The sequence below is a fragment of the Lemur catta genome, chromosome 8 (assembly GCF_020740605.2).
Source record: "Lemur catta isolate mLemCat1 chromosome 8, mLemCat1.pri, whole genome shotgun sequence".
Classification (NCBI taxonomy): domain Eukaryota; kingdom Metazoa; phylum Chordata; class Mammalia; order Primates; family Lemuridae; genus Lemur; species Lemur catta.
Window position 1 is genome coordinate 97,433,045 of NC_059135.1, and position 20,398 is coordinate 97,453,442.

The following is a 20,398-nucleotide window of genomic DNA, read 5'->3' on the forward strand; positions in this document are numbered from 1 at the left end:
TATATATTTGCCTTCAAAATGAGCTTTTCTCTTTGTAAATGAGTGTCCTATCCAGTCCCCAGGGCCTTGCCCTTCCCAAAGGCCCCTCATTCCCCTCCCATGAGACTTACTGAGATGACACTGCATACATCCAAGGGATTTAGGGTTTTCTGTTTGCTCACCTAGGTCATTCTCTGATCTCTCAGATCACTTTCGATCTCCTTAAAGCCTTCACCTTTGAGGTTCTCAGTCTCAGTGCAGCCAGAGTGCCTCATACCAGATTACATCCTGAGTCCAGCTCCTGTCCCCAGTCCTGAGAGAGAAAATAAGATCACCTTAGGGCACACCAAGGTTTTATCTCTTATAAAAAAAAAAAAATAAAGCACACAATCTCTGTTGATTGAATCTTATTATTCATGAATCTGTTTATGAGTTATTCTGCCGCTTTTGAGTTTTGGAAGAGCCTGTCCTACACACAGGCAGGAATTAGGAGGGTTTATTTGGGTTTTTACTCACTTGGTCCCTGAATCCCCACTTCCATCTTGCAATAGAATCGGGGCCTCTTGTGTTGGAGAGAAGTTCTCTGGGCACGTGCTGGGCCCTCCACGCATTAACTGCTGAGTGACAGGATGAATGAATGAAGGGATAGAGGTATTTCCTCCCCCCATCGTCTCTTCCTCACCAAATATGCCCTCTACCCACCAATTGTTGGCTGCTGTTTCTGTCATTGAATTTTCCCTTAAAGTATACATTCTGGGGTAACTTGATGCTGGCTTTGTCACATTAATGTTCCCATGACCGGGTTTCAGATTTTCTTTTTGACACAATGTTTTGTGTTATGTCAGAGTGGAAAGAACATAAAGGCATTGCACAATCAAGAGAAGAAGAAAAAATGTGAAAATGTGGAAAAGAACCTACAACCAGAGGTTGAAAATTCAAAACTCAACTGCCACATCATTATTTTGTAGAATTCTAGATGAGTTAAAATAGTTGATACTTTGCCAAAGGTATCATTAAAGAGGTCTTTTATTTTTGTCTTTCTTTTTATTTAATGATGCCAACATCCTGTTATCTATTGGGGGATAATATCTAATATGAACTGTTTGATAACTTGTTCTGGAAAACAAAACATAGCTGTGAAACACTCCTTTGTATGTTTGTAGGAAACAGTTAAAACACAGGCTGAGGTTTCTTCTACATCAGTTATCTGTCAAGCTCTACAGATACACTATGGCTAAATTGTCTTGAAGCCTCGTTATTTGAGCAATTGCAAAGTTGTATCTGAAATAGAATTCAAAGTCAATATTGAGATTAAGATTTTGCATTTATATAGCATGTTTTCTACAAAATTTTGACTTACACTTTTATTGTACACCAAAACATTGTCATTTTACTTAAAAATGCAATCAGACTTTGGCTTCTATTTTGATTCGCTCACTGGTCAAAAAGTTCACGGCGTTAACTCCCTCAGGGCAGCTTACTCAGACGCCAATCAGTTAGATGCGCTGCTTGCCTCTGTGTCTTCCCTGTGTGTCTGATCACAATCGCCAGTTCTGCTCCACCGAATTTTTAATAACGCATAATTGGGATTATTTTTATGATTTTTTTATTTTATAGGATTCTTTTATTATGAAAGAAATATAATATCCTTATCATATTCAAATATTTCAGAAGTATTTAAATAAAAAAATAGAAGCTCCCACCTTACTTCCACTGTAAAGTACTTACTTCCACCCCATATGCAAAATTTTACTCCTATATATTAGGTGGGTGAGTAGGGTTTTTCTACATATAAATATCTTCCTATGCACATAACATATTTATAAATATGTATTTGTTCAGTTGTTACCAAATGTGAGATAAAAATTAAACATAAATCTGTAGCTTGCTTTTTCCAGATAAAATATATCTTGGACGTCTTTCTCTTGGCATTGCCAAATAAGCATGAAAAAATACACTCCAGCTATTTAATGGCTGTGCAGTATTCCATGGTATGGTCATATCATTACTTATATTACCACTCCCAAGCATTTGGTTTGTAATTGATTTGTCACTATGAGAAACAATGCTGCTATGAAAATTGTTGAGTCCTGATTTATACCCTTTTCCATTTTCAAATGAATATGTGTAGTGAGTGGAATCTCAGCTTAGAATTGCTAGATGATGCACTTTTTGACTTTGATAGATATGGCCAGATTGCTGGAGGGACTTGGGTTTTTATGCAGACCACGGGGGAATCGGTTCACAATCGGCTCTCCTGGCCTGTGGGGTGAAGTGATCCTCTCCCCGAGGAGGTAGCTTTACCACGGGCACATTTAGAGCTCGCCAGAGTCAGAACACGGCTACACAGCAAGAAATTTGTTCTAACTTCTTCCTGATCAGAACTTGCTGGAACCCTTAGCCAGGCGTGGCTGAAGGGGACAGCCCCGAGAGGCCGGGACTTTGGTGACGTGATGTTCCTCCTCACTTTCTTCTCTGCCTCTGTCATTTCTACCCTGCCTGGGGCCATTTCTGAGGGCCACTATGATGCTCTTGGTGAACTAGAAATAAATCCTGATGTCTTCATTTTTTTTTTTTCTTCAAAGCATAGTGTCTTCGTCATGTAGAGGAAGAAGAAATAATTCTATCTCCTTTGCACATCTGCCTTATAGGTATTTGGTGAAAATGTCATGAGCTAATTCATGTAATACACTTAGAACACACAAATTGTAGCAATTTTTGCTAGCAGCATTGTCATTTTCTGGATGTAAAATGTAATGAATTTCTAAGAAATATTTTATTATGTAATGGGAAGAACAAATCCTGGATTTGTCACTTATTAACTATAGAGTCTAAATCACTTAGCCTCTCTGAGCTTCAGGTTCCTTTTGAAAAAGGGAGGAGGAAATATCTATCTCTGGGGAGGCTGGCTGAGTTAGCAATAATTTGTGCGTCTAGCAGATGTGGCATGGAGTCAGTTCAATAAGATTTATAAGTCATCTTTTTATTTTTATTTTTTTCTATTTTCACAATATCTTACAGAATAACGGGCAGCATTGATTGATAGAAGGTAAACTCAAGTCTAAGAAAAGTATATGTATACATATGCAATTAAATGAATAACACAACAGAAGTAATTGCGAGCCAGCACAAAGTTCATTCAATCCTCAAACTCCGGGTGAAGTAAGGAAGTAACGCTGAGGTTCCTTCTCCCCCAGACAGGGCTGCCCCTGAAAGTTTTCTAGTAAAACTCACCATGTAGTGGATGGATCTGCCCTGAGTAGAAATAAACCCAGAGATTGCTTGTAAATGTGTAACTGAGGAGTTTGTGGACTTCCAGAACTCCTGCCAAGGTGACCCTTGTGTAATCTCAGGGAACTCAGGGCTGGAAAATGATTGCAAATTAGTAAACTGAAACCTAATCAATTGAATTGTATCTCGTGTGGAGAAAGCCTGTGTGCACAGAATAGGGATGGTCATCCTAAGGGCCGCCAAGGACAGCTCAAGGACTCAGGGCCTGGTATTGTCATTCCAGCTCTGTCCAGAGGAGACGTAGACTAAATGTGAGAAACACCAGCTTCCATTCATGAGAGAGCTGCTCTCTGTAGGGGTGGGACCCGTGTTGGAGCACAGCAGACATTGGTGGGTACAGGCAAATGCTTTGGTGTCTAAATATGGGTTCAAATTCCAGCCTCTCCATTTGCAAATAATGCACCCTGAGAACTTTTGTCACCTCTCTGAACCTCAATTTCCTCTGCTGTACAAGGCAGGTAATTATTATAACATCATCATTTCAGGATTTAATGAGACCATGTGTGAAACTGTATTCCAATGCTTCAGTGGCCAGGGGAAGACAAGAGGCAGCTCCCACACTTAGCTCCAGAGATGTGAGGTGTTCAGCTGAACCCCCAAACCATCAATACATTCTATAAATAGCAGCCTCAAACTCTAGGAGAGCCTCTATCTTGCAGATCATTTTCTTTAGAAAGGTCTCCTCTCTGTAAAGGCAAGTGTAGTTTTCAACAGAATTTTATTGTCCATTCTACTATGTTACATATTTTGGAATTTGGACTTTACCTGTAAGAGACAGAGACCTCTTAGCAGGTTTTAAGCAATACAATATGAATCACGGTTCACATTTTGTTTCTTGCAGTAATATGAAGAATGAGAGGAAGGGAGAGAAGGGGAGATTGGAAGTGTGGAGCCAGTTGAGGGGACCATCCCCAAGGCCTAGGCAGGGACTGTGAGGTCTCAAAATAAAACTGAGGCTAGAATGGGGAGGAAAAGCCCATTAAACGGAGAGAAAAAAGAAGGTGAAATTGGTGGAAGTTGTTAATCGAGAACAAGAGAGGAAGTAGGAAGAGGGGGAGAGAGGAAAACCTGCGTGTTTTTTTGTTTTGTTTTGTTTTGTTTTGTTTTGTTTTGTTTTGAGTTTTGAGACAGAGTCTCGCTCTGTTGCCCGGGCAAGAGTGCTGTGGTGTCAGCCTAGCTCACAGCAACCTCAAACTCCTGGGCTCAAGGGATCCTCCTGCCTCAGCCTCCCGAGTAGCTGGTACTACAGGCATGTGCCACCATGCCTGGCTAATTTTTTCTCTATATTTTTAGTCGTCCAGCTAATTTCTTTCTATTTTTTAGTAGAGACAGGGTCTCGCTTTTGCTCAGGCTGGTCTCAAACTCCTGAGCTCAAACGATCCACCAGCCTCGGCCTCCCAGAGTGCTAGGATTACAGGCGTGAACCACCGCGCCCGCCCAAGACCTGCGTGTTTATGGCCTCAGCAAGTGGGTATGCAGGGCAGGTCACTCACGGAGGTGAGTAACAGGCAGGCAGGAGAGCTGACCCATGGGACAATCACTAGTGGAGGGGATTTGAGTACATTAGTTTAAGGTGCATGTTGGCTTCTGAAGGAGATGTTTAGCAGGTGGTCGAATAAATACATACTCAGAGAAAAACTCTGTGTGTGTGTGTGTGTGTGTGTGTGTGTGTGTGTGTGTGTGTGTCTGTGTGTGAGGAAAGAAGGTGGATGTAAAATGTAAAATGCTATAACACAGTAAGGTAAGTTAGCCACTAGCATGTTCTATGGAAATTAGCAAGTTAGTGAGAGAAGCCTCCGTGGAGTGAAAGAGGAAAAGGTTGATTGCCATAGGTTGAAGATGAAAAGGGAGCAGAGGAAGATGAGACAAAAGAGAGAATGCAGACAATTACCTAAAGAGAAAGGAGAAAGAGAAGTAACTAGATTGAGAGGTAGGGCTGAGGGTGCCTAAAGCATGCAAGCAGAAAGGCAGAAGCTGCAGTTGCAGGAGAAAGTGCCCTGAGAAAGCAGGAGAAAATGGGATTCAAAATGGAGGATGCACCGTTAGCCATAGGTGAGAGGAGGGAGTCACAGTGGGTACAGGTTGTTTAACTTTGTAGATACCCTTGCCATATTGCTGATTAATGTTGAGCTTATTTTCTAGATAATATTTACCCATTTTCCAATGGGGAAAATAATAATTATACACACACTAGTCAAAAAATGAATAAATCTCAGAACGAATTGTATGCAAAAAAATGAAATTAGGACAGAGAAGGAAGGGAGAATGTAAACCATTTGGGGGACATTTCTAAGTAGGAATCAGATTTGAGTTTTGTGAAATTTGGAGAGTTGGACAACACAAACAGTTGATCTGTTCCAGAGAATGGGAGAGATATATTTGGGAGTCATCCGGTCTAAATGTTGCTGAATCATGAATGTGCTATGCAATCCAATAGCTGTGCCTTGTAATCTACTTGCTTCCTTAATTGGACTGATAGCAATCTGGAAAGGTATATATTTATGGCACTACCGATTGCTTCGTTCTTCTTATCCAGGACATGCTCAACAAATTATGCCTCCAAAAATCTTCATCAGTGGTAGTATTTTCTAAATCAATTTTACACCTATAAAGTCTTGAGGGCCATTTTAATTTCTTAATAACAAAGTGACATTGAGTATACCTTGGCTGTGTTCATATCCCAACAACTTATTTTGTGTTCTCACATCTAGCTGTGAAAAGCCCTATGGTTTCAGGTTTCCAGAGTGTTTATAGACAAAAATGTAGTTTCTCAAAAATTAAATATATACTTAAAGTGTCCTTCCTCCCTCTTCCTGTTTCTTACACTGGGAACAGAAAACGGGATTCCAGATATGGTCTGGTCAGTGTTGAACACAGTGGGATGGGTATTATCCTGGTGCAGACTCTGTATATTTGACCACAGTCGATGTTTGCATGTGCTTTTGTTGGCAGCCAAGCGAACTTTGAGCTCATTTTGAGCCTCTTGTTACCTGATCCCCTGGGTCTTTTTTATCTGGAAGTCTTAATCAGAAGGCAAAAGGGAAATAACTGCCCCTTAAGCAAAGCTGAGATGGTTGTTGGCAAGCGCCCACGCAGCGCTGCAGACTACAGGTCGTTCCTCCGTGGCAGGAACAGGGCAGGAGGGCAGCGTGTAACCCGCTTGAGGGAAGGGCACGCGGAGTCTCTTGAGGTTGATCCACTTGGATGTGCACAAGGGCTTCAAAGGGAGCTGAGGTGTTGAGTTCTTCCTATAATATTCTAACTTTGTCTGTCATATGCATGTTTTATTTGCCACTTTTGAGTGACTGAAAGAGGGAAGGACATAAAAAGGTGAAAAATACCCTATTTCTCTTAATAGGTTCAGGCACCCAAATTACTCTACTAAAAACGTTTCCAGAGCAGCAGTTGACTCCAGATTGGTTGATGAAAATAGTGGGCTGTGACATTTCATCACATGAATGGTACACTAGAAAATCCATGGCTTTCGCCTTTGCCTTGCTTGTCTGAATTTGGTAAAATCCCAAGATTCAGATAGTTAAACTGAGATAAGACTGAATTGACTAATTCTGGGACACACCCTTGCTCTTGAGATATTTGAGTTTTTTCTTTACACAAGTTTTGTTTTTTTCCTTTATATCTTGCTAAAGTGTTTTTTGGAGACCACATGTCTATTCCTTCTGCTCTGACGGTCTCCATAGGCTGGAACCTCTGGCTGCTCTGCTCCTTCATTCCAACAGTGTCTTCCCTTTTTTTATTTTCTTTTTAAATGTTCTTCATATTGCACATTTTTATTTCAAACTTTACTGAGAATTTCAGTAACTATTGATTGAGCCTCTACTATTTGCTAGTGTGTGTATTTGCTGTTTTATATACATTATCCACTTTGGGTTATACAACAATATCAAATTAGTATTATTATCACCATTTAAGACATAAGGAAACCAAGGCCAGAGTGACCTCACTGATATTCTACAACCAGTGCATTGGATGCAACTCCTGTCAGTCCAGTCCTAGTGACCGTACTTTCCCCTCACGACACAATCTCAACTGTACTCATGAAGGGCCCTGTACCTTGTTCCAGAAGAAGTCAAAGTCTGCAAAATAGTTAACCTTGGTGTAAAAACAAGTCATATCTATAGCTGTAGACTCCTTGTGTATCAATAGTTGCTACCCTAATTTTCAAAATTTTATTATGACTAAAATCCATCACTACCACTATTGCCCTAAATGTCCTACCCATTGTTTTGAAATATTGGAATTATACCTGTCAGTCACAAATGGAATTAAATCCAATCATATTCTCAATATGATCCTAAAAGCCTGAACACATATGTGAGTTCCCCTTGCTGGCCACGCTGCCTACAGGCTGAACACAGCCCTCACGGGCGTTTCTTGGCCCACTCAGTGTTGGTTCTCACCACACTTTTTTTTTTAAAGAATTTTAAATTCATTGCCAAGATTAGAAAATTGAAAAATGTTCATTAATATTCTAGTCTGGCTCTCTGGTCTTGTATTCATGAATGGCATAATTACCTGTTGCTAATGAATATCACTGCCCTGCCTAAAGGAGGGCAGCCACTTTCTATCAGTCTATCTTTTTCCCCCGACACTGAAACTGTGTGTCAGTTTCCATTTATTACTAACACAAAGCTGGATTCACTCATTTGTATTATTTCCCTGACCCCTGTAGGCATTTGAGATTGTATCTGTTTCTGTTTCATTAAGCAACTTTGGAGAGCAATTTACATTTTTTTTCTTTTCAGATAAAAAGTATTCTTAGTAATGTGCCTTGCATCATCAATCTAAATATGATTTTTTTCTCTGTTATTTGGAAGAGAGTTTCATGCTTAGAGTGCTATTTGTATATCTCAACACTCTGACACAAGGGCATTAAATTGATGTAGACAAGAGGCCAAGTGCACAGGGAAGCAGGAGTTGGCATTGATGGACAGACTTCAAAATCCACCATTTTCACCTTGAAAATTAAAATGGACAGAAATAAATCCTATAGCAGTACAGAATTTCTTCAGGAGGAAATCTGGATTTGGTCTCCATTCTACCTGGGCTGTTTAGAATTTGTTTTAAAATCTCTGCTTGAAAAGACATTGGAATGTGAAGATTTAAGTTTATTCCTGTGTCTGTGCATCATTCTCAGAAGTACTTTCAAACTGAGACAAAAGCCTTATTCCACATGCTTTGAATGGCCTTTCAATACAGGCACTCAGGTAATAGATGCATCCCTTTACATTTCTGGTTGATAGACCTGAGGGATAGGTGTGCAGGTGAATATTTGATTTATTTATAACCAAGATGAACTAATAGGTGTTTTTCTCCAAATCTCATGAGTTGGATGATAAATCTTAAACTTTAATTTCCCACATGTGCTGTGTAGTGTGAGCTCTCCGTACAGAATCATAGCCGGATGCATGGAAAGATGAATTGGCTTGCCCGGGGCCACACAGTGGTGCAGGGACAGAGATGAGAACTAAAATAGGTGTTACCAGTACCATTTCTGAGCACTTACCATAGATCAGGAACCATGCTAAGTGACTGTATAATCTTATTTAATCTCCTCAATAACTCTGTGATGTAAATATTGTCCCCATTTTAAAACTGAACGCCCTGAGGATCTCAGAAATGAAATCATTTGTCCAAGCTAACACAGCATGGAGCTGGGGACTGGGATTACAGTGCACATCTGTGTGCTTGTAAAACCATGTTCTTAAAGACATGAGACAGATATCGGGATACCGAAAATGCAACTTGGTCTCTGCCCATTCTGCTGTGTGACCTTATATCTAATATTTCTGAGCCTGAGTTTCTCCATTTGTAAATGGGGATAATGACACTTACTGCATAGGATAGGATTATTGTTTGAGAAAAGAATACCTATGCCCTCATATATTCCTGGTTATATATCCAGTGCCAGTTTCTTGCATTCGATTTTCACTCTCTGCCAAATGGTGTGGCCCTTTCCACGAGTTCAAAAAAGCACCTTAAAAAGAGGGAAAAAATGGCTTACTCTTATTTTTTTTAACTTTCTTGTCAAACGATGACTAGTCAATATTTTATTTACATGATTCACCAAAAAAAAAAAAAAAAAAAAGCCATAACCAGGATCATTAACTACCAAGATCTTTAAACCTAAGAACAAAATGAAAAGCAAAAAGTAGTAAGCAGTATACTGAGCTTAAATGTTGTAAAAAACATCTAGAGTTGATTAAAACCTGTTGGCATGTGGCTGAAACAAGTCCTTGGAGTGATTTTCAAGTGGGATTTGTGACACCTGTTTCAGTCAGTTACTGAAAGAGCTGATCTCTTTATGGGAATAAGAGGTGACGCTTAATGTCACATCAGCACACGTTGGGCAGGTGGGATGTTCTTAGCCACAACAGGCAGCAGAAATCTATGTAAACTGTCTGTGTTTCTGCGAGCACATGAAGGGAAGGTGTAAAATCCACTTGTTTTTGGAAGCTGTCCATGGGGTTTGTCATTGGCATTCCTTCCTTTCACACACGCTTCTGGGATGAAAGGCCTTCTGTTATCCTCCTCCCTGCCCCTACCTTGCTGCAACCACCCAAATCGCTTTTGAAAAGAAGGGTTTTGGCAAACAGTCCCTAGATTATCCACATTTTGTCCTCCTTTTTTCTTAAACTTATGTTTTTCAGGGCAAATGATACTGGCTTGCTTTCCTTCAAAGACCACTTGCCTGTCACTCAGATAGTCATCACTGATACCGACAGATCAGACTCAGAAGCTGCTTGGAGAATTGGTCCCTTGCGTTGCTATGGCGACCGTGAGTACTAAATCGAAAGAAGCTTTCTCTCTGCATTACATGAGCACAAGACGTTTTTACTACCTTATCCCCTTTCCCTGCAGTGTCCCCTAATCTTGAAAATTATCCACATGCCCAGTGCTTCCCCTTCCCCACTGAAAATGACAAACCGTGCTTACGGATTTTCTCATTTGCAGGACACTTCTGGAATGCTGTCTCATTTTATACCGAAGCCTCTTACCTCCACTTCCCTCCCTTCCATGCGGAATTCAGTGCCGATATCTCCTTCTTTTTCAAAACCACAGCTTTGTCTGGAGTGTTCCTAGAAAACCTTGGCATTAAAGACTTCATTCGACTCGAAATAAGCTGTAAGTGCCTTCAATTATGAATCTAATGTAACTGGTCAACAGAACATGTCTTGATGTTATCCTTGCCACCAATCACTGGTACATATTTGTACTGTCAAATTAATCTCACTGGACATCTGTAAAATTAGCAGTGATAATTTCTAGTTCCTTTTAATGCCTTATGATTTATTATGATATATCAGTATTTCATCATTCTTTCATCACAATATGTGCATTTCAAAAATTCCCTTGGATACATACTACAGTGTCCATTATCTGATCCGTGGGTGTTTCTCAGCTGTGACTTTAATCTTCCACACCACAGGACTTTTTCATTACGCTTTCCATGGAAAGCTGAAAAGACATTATGCATTCTATTCATATTTGGGATCTACTTTTTTGTTGTACCTTTGCTCAAAAAGTAATTTCCTGACTTATCTGCCAACTCCCGTGGTTTCTCTACCACTTCCCCATGAGCAATGGTGCATCCAGTAAAAATAATGCCAGGATGTGGATCAGCCTTTAACACCCAACCCCTACATACAAGCTATGTTCAGTAATCATCACTGAAGTGAAATGAAAAATAATAGAAGTAAAGATGGTGAAATGTTTTATTACTGAACATATGTAGTCATGCCAGTAAAAATATATTCTAGTACAAAAAAGAAAAGAAAATACATTGTTTTGGCCAGACGTGATGGCTCACACCCGTAATCCTAGCACACAGCCGGTCAAGGCAGGAGGATCACTTGAGCCCAAGAATTAGAGACCAACCTGAGCAACACAGTGAGACCCCATTTCCACAAAAAATAGAAAAATTAGGCAGGCCGGGTGACACACACCTGTAGTCCCAGCTACTAGGGAAGCTGGGGCATAAGGATCACTTGAGTCCAGGAGTTTGAGGTTGCAGTGAGCTGTGATGATGCCACTGCACTCTAGCCGGGGGGACAGAGCATTTTCACCAGAAAATCCATCATAGATTTCTCTTCTGTTAGTAAAAAGTTGCAAAGTCCCTAAGGATTTGAAATTGCTTGAGCTCTCTTAGGCTGCAATTTGTGCCTCCAACCCCTGTGGTTCCGTAGATTCGTGCACTCAGCAGTCGCTTTGAGTTAAACCGTGTTAGCACAGCAATTGTGAAGATGAGAGCAAGAATCTGAGTTCTCTTGAAAGCGAACGCACATATTTGAGTCTGCATGTCCAGGAGCCAATGGCAAATCTGGAGTTCTCTATATTAATTTCCCCATCAAACATAGTATTTATTGAGTGATAAATAATAAAAATGTACTAGTTTGAAGTTTATACATTCTTAAAAATTAACGGTAGCTTCAGCATCTGTTAAAACTTAGACCAACAAAAGATTTGTTTGGTGGAGGAAGTTTTACCACTGACATTGCTTAGAATTCCTGTGTGTGGTGATAATAAGAAAGCACACGTGTGTCTAGTTACTTTTGCTATTGTCTTTTGGTTCCCTGTGCTCCGTGTGACCCCTTATTGCTTGTGCACAGGGTGGACTGTACTCGCAACCTTAGCGTGCCCATGACCATGGGTATTCATGCTTCTCATTGGTGCCCCATCCATGTGTGTCTAAATGAATGTTTTCCATAGTTTGATTAAGGCAATTGACCATATCACAATAAGGACGTGACCGCATAAAGTGCCCTTGAAAGCATAAGTAATGTCTCAGCAACAGAAGTTGGGAATTTGAGAGCTCCAGACGGGGAGACAGAAACACTGACTGGAGGAGATGGTGGTGGTGTTTACGTCTCCTGAAAATCTCCAAGCAGCTAAGTGTTTCTCTTGCACTTACAGCACAATACATACAAGGAAAGAGATCTTCTTAATTGGTAGTTTCAACCTCCTTTTACTCTGGCGATTTAGACTATTAATGGAGGAAGCTCTTGCGGCTTTAGTGTGAAATAGGATGCCTCATACCTACCATGGCCAGCTCTGAAAATGGGAAGCTGACTGCCAATCCTTTCATGACATAAATATAATAACCTCAAAGTAAATTTAATAAAAATCAGGCCCCACGGCCTTTTGATTCATTAAAGCAGCGGCAAATGTCATGGTATATTATCACAAGGTAATGACTGATGACTTAGCATTAATTACACATCAATGTCCAATTTGTACTTTGTGATACAGTAGTTTGCCCTTTGGGTTGTATAAAGTGTTTTGAATGCAGGTTGGAATGAAATTTGACAAAAATAAAAATCCCTTGATGTAATTGTTTGGTATATACTTTATCAATAGATTGGGGAACATAATTTTCCAAAACAAGATTTTATATAAAAACATTGAAAAGTTCAAGGCCTCATAGTTCTCAAAATATTTTTTATTATTAATTTTAAGAAGGAAAAGAATCCCAAATTAGGAAAAGGGAATCTTGCATTCCTTATTTACAACTACATCCGAACTTTGCATTTTAGGCAGATGGAATTTTTACCCTAAAGGTTCATAGCAAGAAACCTCTACAGACCAGCTACTTGGAAAGGAAATGGCCTTTTAACAGATGCAGTGGCTCAGAATAGATTTCCCTCCTTCCCCAGGGGGTGTTCCTCCATAACTATCTGAGCAGCAGTTTCCAAGGTTGATAGATCCAAATGGTTGAACAGGGAATGGCAGGTTTCCATGAAACTTTCAATCCTTTTCCTTCCAGGCTGCTTCCAACTAAGATATTTGAATTTTGTAGCCTTGGGAATAGTCTGTATTCTACGAAAAGGAAAGCACTTCACTATGTTCTCAAGTCTTAGTGAATGTGTTTCAAATGGGACTGTGAAAAAAATTAGGTGTTTTGACAATTATCTCACAATGGCTGTACAGATTGATACTTTGGACTAGGGGAGGAGACCGGAAGGCAGTGGCTTTGCAGAGTCAGTCTGGCGTCGCAGAAAGAGCCTAGACTATAGAACTCAACGTGGATTCAAATTTCTGTTCCTCCAAGTGGGTTTGTAGCTGCCTTGGGCAAGTTCTTCCCCCCTTGTCTTATTTATACAACACAGGGTTGGAGACACCCATATGTCAACCAGATGCCTTTGGCTGCAATTAACAGAAAACTCAGTCTGAACTGGCAGACACAAGAATGGAAATTCACTGGTACTGGAGCATGTGACTCAGTCCAGAGGAAGGGGGACTGACTTCATTGCTGGTTGGATTCAGCATTTAACAAAGTTATCAGTGGTCTGATCATTTTCTCTCTCTGCTTTGAATTTGGAATGTCTACTTCTGTCTAAAGCTAGCCCCACCTCCTGGTAGAGCGTTATCCCAGCTGGAGAGGAATTGCTGCTGTCCCAGCTACAGGCAATCCTCCTGGGATGCAGCTCACCTGGCCGCCTGGGAGCCAATGACTGGCCAGGGAAGTGCACATTGCAGACTGGTTTATGCCGGAGCCACCCCTACACCTGGGAGTGGGCTAGTTTTTCCAGAGCCCACGGAAAACAGAAAGAGGGAATAGTTTTCCAAAAACACTCTGAGTATTGTTAGAAAGGGGGTTACTTAGTGGAAAAAAATTTTATGTGTAATGTATGTGTGTGTATATATAGAGAGAAAGGGAAAGAGAGTTAATGTCTAAATTTCAGAGGCATCATACCAAAAATATTACCAAGTGTAATTTTTTTTATTTCAGCATATTATGGGGGTACAAAAGTTTAGGTTATGTATATTGCCCTTGCCCCTCACCCCGAGTCAGAGCTTCAAGCGTGTCCATCCCCTAGACGTTGTGCATCACACTCATTATGTATATATACACCCATCCCCTTCCCCCCCACATCTGCCCGACACCTGATTAATGTTATTCCTAAATGTGCTCTTAGGTGATGATCAGTGAAACCAGTTTGATGGTGAGTACATGAGGTGCTTATTTTTCCATTCTTGTGATACTTCACTTAGTAGAATGGGTTCCAGCTCTATCCAGGAAAATACAAGAGGTGCTATATCACCATTGTTTCTTATAGCTGAGTAGTACTCCATGGTATACATATACCACATTTTATTAATCCACTCGTGTATTGATGGGCACTTGGGTTGTTTCCACATCTTTGCAATTGTGAATTGTGCTGCTATAAACATTCGAGTGCAGATGTCTTTGTTATAGAATCTCTTTTGTTCTTCTGGGTAGATGCCCAATAATGGGATTGCTGGATCGAATGGTAGGACTGCCTGAATCTGTTTAAGGTGTCTCCATAATGCTTTCCACAGGGGTTGCACTAGTTTGCAGTCCCACCAGCAGTGTATGAGTGTTCCTGTCTCTCTGCATCCACGCCAACATGTGTTGTTTTGGGATTTTTTGATAAAGGCCATTCTCACCGGAGTTAAGGGAGTTAAGTGGTATCTCATTGTGGTTTTGATTTGCATTTCCCTGATGATTAGAGAGGTTGAGCACCAAATCTAATGTTGACTTAAAGATACTATAGTCAGAATTTCAGAAAATAGTAAAGATTAATATTACTAATAATTAAATTTTTGTTGAGTTGTTGAGCAATTACTCTGACTAGACACTATACTCAATTCTTGACATCCATTGTTTCATTTTGTTTTCAAGAAATCTGAACTAGGATTATCAGTATCATACTGTGGTTATCATTGCTCAATACCTACATGAGGAAGATGAGCCCAGGGAGGGCAAGTGACAAGCCCAGTGTCCCACGGCTGGGAAAGGTCAGGGCCCAGGACCCCACCAGACCTTTCTGGCTCCTTAGAACAACCCTGTCCCTGCTTTGCAAAACCATCTTAGGAATCAAGAATGTTAGAACTCAAGAGAACGTGGAATAATTTACCTCCAGGTTGTGAAACCTGGGTCATTCAGGAAGCCCCTGCAATTTTGTGCAAAACTGTATGTGCTTTTTATTTCTGGAGGTAGCAAACATGGCTGCCATCATGTCCTCAAAGTGTTCATGTTTCAAAAAAAATTTAACAATATTTCATTTTAGAGATGAATACCTGGGAGGTCACAATGGTTCATTAACTAGGTTAAGGCCTTGCAACTTCTTTATTCTACAAATGGACCCTGAGCTCTCTGTCATGCCTGATGGGGTTGGGGATTGAGGATGCAGAAGTGGAGCTGTGGTTCCATCTCCATGAAGCTCGAGACTGAGTACTGGGGTAGAAGGATGTTCTCTAATAATGTGGTCCCCAACCCCTGGGCCATGGACCAGTATTGGTCTGTACAGCCAGGCTGCACAGCAGGAGAAGAGTGGTGGGCAAGACAGTGAAACTTCATCTGTAGTCACAGCCGCTCCCCATTGCTCGCATCACCACCTGAGCTCTGTTTCCCTGCATCCCCTTGGAAAAATTGTCTTCCATGAAACTTATCCCTGGTGCCAAAAAAGTTGGGGACCACTGCTAACAGGCAGGGGGACAGTTTGGGAAGAATATCACGGAGGAAGTCTTCCTTAGAAGGCTTCTCATTTCCTAGGAGCCCACAATAGACACTCTGTTACAGTACTTAACATGCCCTTTCTTTGTCAGTCTTCTCAAAAGTAAACTGTGAGCTCATCTTGCTTCTTCATCTCTGGATCCCCAGGGTCTAGCACAGGGCCTGGCTTGATAACCCACCGAAAGGTGGAGGATACTTCTTAGCTTTGTCTTGAACCACAAAAGGGTAGATGGGGATAGAAGGTATTCATCAGAGGTTGGAGGAAGGCAAGGTTAGAGGGAAAGTTCCCAATGGAGCTCATGTGACGCTGCCACAGGCCTCCCGCTTTCCTGGCCAGGGGGGTCGGGTAATGTCCACTCCCCCAGCAAGTGTGAGCTAGCTCAAGTACGCCTCGTGCCCCCTGCCACAAGGTCACTCATCTTGGATGCATCATTCATTCACTCACATTTTTTTTTCCAATCAGTTGTTTCCTGGCATCTATATTACCTATTCTAGCTTTAACTGCCAAGGTAGACTACATAGGTTTCAAAGTCCAGAGGTTTTTTTTGGGATTAAAACACATCCATTTAATACCTTACTATTCTCTAAGTCACAAGCTCAGGCACAATAAGCCTGGTTCTCTGTTTTTGTTTAAGAAGCACAAAACTAAGGTTCACAAAACTGAGAACTAGATTCAACCAAGAGACTCCTGGAATTGATAAATAAATTCAGCAAAGTCTCAGGATAAAAAAATCAAGAAAGTATAATTGATAAAGTTTATATCTTAAAACAATTATCATAAATTTAGGAAGATAAGCTATATAGAGGACAAAAAGATAAATACAAGTGAGTGCAAGTTAAAAATAAAATGTTAATTAATTCACATTGTATGTCTGTATCAAAATATTACTTGCACACTATACAGATATACAACTATTATATACTCAGGTCCAGAGGTTTTGTCATTGAGGAGTGCTTTAAAAGTGAGCTCTGGAGACACATCACCTGGATTCAAGTCCTGACTGCCCCATCCCACTGGGGCAGCTCACTTACCCACTGGTACCTCAGCTCCCCAGCTGTAAACCATTATATGTCTCATAAGGGTGTAGCAAGGTTTAAGTGAGTTGATTCATGAAAAATGCTTAGCAGGGTATAGGGCTCATGGTAAGCACTTAATAAATATTAGCAATTATTATTGCATTTGATTTATGCTTCCTTGGTTCTAGGAGACATGGCTTAAATATAGTAGGTCTTTAATAGTTACTTGAATAAAATTATTTTAAAAGATTTTCCAAGTACGCTAATATCTTGGTATAAACCTAAAAAAAAGTAAAGAAAATTGAAAAATTATATTTAGTGTGTGCAGTGTTACAATGTTTTAATGAATAAACTTCATTTTGGTGAGAGCTGCCTGCATATGAGGCGCAGTGCTCGCTGCTGGGTACATAATAAACGAGGCATTCATTAAGAGTTTGCAGACTGGTTGGGGAGACAGTAAACGGATCATTGCACAACAAGGGGATGAAGATTGGGGCAGAGGTCAGCACGGACAGGAAACCTGACATGGAGGTGGTGGCTGGGGTCAGGGGGCAGACACAGAGGAGCAGTAAGCGCTCCGTGAAGATGTGCTGAGTGGAATTTAATATCCACAAGACCAGCTTTGCAGGAATGCTTTTAGCAAAATCTTTAACATTGCTCCCCCAAATTCTCACTATTCTTTACTCCATGTTCTATAGAGAAAAATAAATGTGGGGCCCATCATCTCTTAGCGTTTTTTGATTTTGAGATGTGCGGGGCTGCAAGGTGGCACTGGGGGTCTGAATATGAAACGGCAATGACACTAGGGGCCACCTTCACTCTTATTTAGTCGTCTAATTGCTTATCATCCAATATGTTCCCTTAAATTCTGTTTCCTTTAATGCATGAATTTGTAAGGCAAAGCCAATGTACCTGACTTGGCAAATCATGCAGCACAGTAATAATAACAATAGCTATCACTTGCTGAGCATGTACTATGTGCCATAACAATTCTAAGAGTTTCACCAGGATTCATGTATAAACAACCTGAAGATTAGGTACTGTTTTTATTCCCATTTCTCAAATGAGAAAAGTGAGGTATGGTTAGATTCAGAACTCACCTTGGTCACAGCGGCTCCAGAGTTCATGGTCTCAAATCCCTTTTTCACAGCCACCACCATCTGCTTCTCCTTAAGATCAGGGCGCGATGGAAAGCAAAGCAATCCAAGCTCTCAGTGACATGCAGTTCTGTACACCGTGGGTTCCTCATGCTGAGGATAGCTTTCTGTTAGGCTTTACAGACTTAGGAAGGAGAGAGGCCCAGGGTGCTGTTTGACCTTTGGCATTTCTGATAATGTAGACTTTGTCAAATAAATACGCATGTCCTGTTTTAGGGGACAAGGGCAAGGGAGCAATCACAAGGTGCCAAGAGGGAAGGGAATGTCTGGTGCAGGAGGCTCTGGTTATGCAAAGGAGACTGTCCTTTCCTCAACCTCACCTTCCACTTCCTTTCGATTTAGCAAATTCTTGTGCGATAATGGAAAATACAATATGATACGCTCAATAGAGCAAAACAATGAAGAATTCTGCCCTTGGAGTCAAATTCTACTTCCTTTCTGGGAAACTTTGAGAAAAGTGCTTATTTTCGGAACTTTAATTTTCTCACTCATAAAATGGGGCTAATAATGTATTTCTCATAGAGTAGTTTTGAGAATTAAAATGAGACACTCCACTGTCATTGTTTAGCATGGTGCCTGACGTGGAGTTGTTGCCCCTACTGTGCTGCCATTGCCATCCGTCTCTGTTAGTGGTTACACCAGCACCAGCGACCACCGCCACCACCACCATCGCCACTGCCACCGCCACCAACACTGTCATCACCACCACCCACCACCATCACCACCACAATCACCACCACTGCCATCAGCAGCACCACCACCACCGTTATCACCACCACCCACCACCACCATCACCACCAACACTGTCATTACCACCACCACCACCGCCACCTCCATCACCACCACCATTATCACCACCACCCACCACCACCATCACCACCAACACTGTCATTACCACCACCACCACCGCCACCTCCATCACCACCACCATTATCACCACCACCCACCACCACCATCACCACCAACACTGTCATTACCACCACCACCGCCGCCACCTCCATCACCACCGCTGTCATCACCACCACCCACCACCACCATCACCACCAACACTGTCATTACCACCACCCACCACCATCCACCACCACCATTACCACCACCACCACCACTGCCATCACCATCACCCACCATCAATCACCACCATCACCACCACTGCTGTCGCTGCCACCATCACCAACACCACTGCTTATCACCATGACCATCACCAACACCATTGTCATTTCATCATCATTGGAACTATTACTCCTGATTGGCTGACACCTGGCTTTTATGATATGCAGACTGTTACAGAGGCAAAAAGAATTATGTAAGGAGTCTGGCATGAAGATGAGAGGCTTGGGTCTGGTTGCAGGCACTGCAACTTGTATCCCCTTTTTTGGGGGGAGAGGATATTATGAATGCTTTTGTTGCATGCATTAATGAAATATGGAATAGGCCACTGGACTTCCCAGGGCACAGGTCTGCTCCTTGCAGCAGTGGAGCTGCCTAGCTAACCCCAGGCCTACAGAGACCCAGGAGGACACTGCTAAAGCCAGAATAGACCCAGAACACCCAGAACCTCAGCACTGATACGTGTTTATCAGATAGGCATGACGGCCCAGGTCCCTATCTTGTTTTCTGAATTTACACAACAGGAACCAACTGAGGGAAAAAAAAAAAAAAAAAAAAGGAAGAAAAAAGAGCTTGGGGCATGTATATACACATCATATTTGGTAGTTGTTACTATTAAGGGTGATTTCAGTACGTCAGGGATTTTAGAAGTCCTCTCTACATTGATATTGACTTATAATTGTTTCTCCCACACACATGTTTGTGCCTTGGATGCACTGACGACTCCCTTCATTCTTCTCCCTGTTCCCGTTTTTGGTTTCAGCTCCTTCAGAGATCACTTTTGCCATCGATGTTGGGAATGGCCCTGTAGAGCTTGTGGTCCAGTCTCCTTCTCCTCTGAATGACAACCAATGGCATTATGTCCGGGCCGAGAGGAACCTCAAGGAGACCTCCCTCCAGGTAGACAGCCTTCCGAGGAGCACCAGGGAGACCCCGGACGAGGGCCATTTCCGACTGCAGCTGACCAGCCAATTGTTTGTAGGTAGGTGACATCTTAAGGTGACGTTTGCGCTAAATCCCTGTAAGACCACTACATGACCAAGGCGCAAGGAAAATCTCTCTTTTATTTTAGTCCTGGGAAATGATTAAAGTGTGTCATAAAGCATTTATAATCCTACATTTAATTCTACAAATTATTTCTTTCTGACTTCATTAGCCACAGCAATTAAAGATTATGCTACCCCTTAGCAGATTTTGGGGTGATCCCAGACTCTTTATGTTATTTCCTCTTTGTATATATTATCTTCAGATGCCCATAGACCCCCTTTTTATTATTACAATCAAAATATATTCTCAGGGAAAGGATATGTGGACTCTCTACACCTTAGTAGGTGTGTGCTCTAAGTCAGTG

General features: G+C 41.5%; 1 protein-coding gene across 2 annotated transcripts in view; it reads left to right on the forward strand.

Annotated features, from left to right (window-relative positions):
- CNTNAP5 (contactin associated protein family member 5) overlaps positions 1–20,398 on the forward strand; it is a 773,538-nt gene that overhangs the window by 640,135 nt on the left and 113,005 nt on the right. For both annotated transcript variants that reach the window (XM_045559127.1, XM_045559128.1), the window contains exons 15-17: positions 9,939–10,066; positions 10,243–10,413; positions 19,811–20,029. In XM_045559127.1, the coding sequence (XP_045415083.1) occupies positions 9,939–10,066; positions 10,243–10,413; positions 19,811–20,029 (518 nt within the window). The remainder of the gene's footprint in view (positions 1–9,938; positions 10,067–10,242; positions 10,414–19,810; positions 20,030–20,398) is intronic.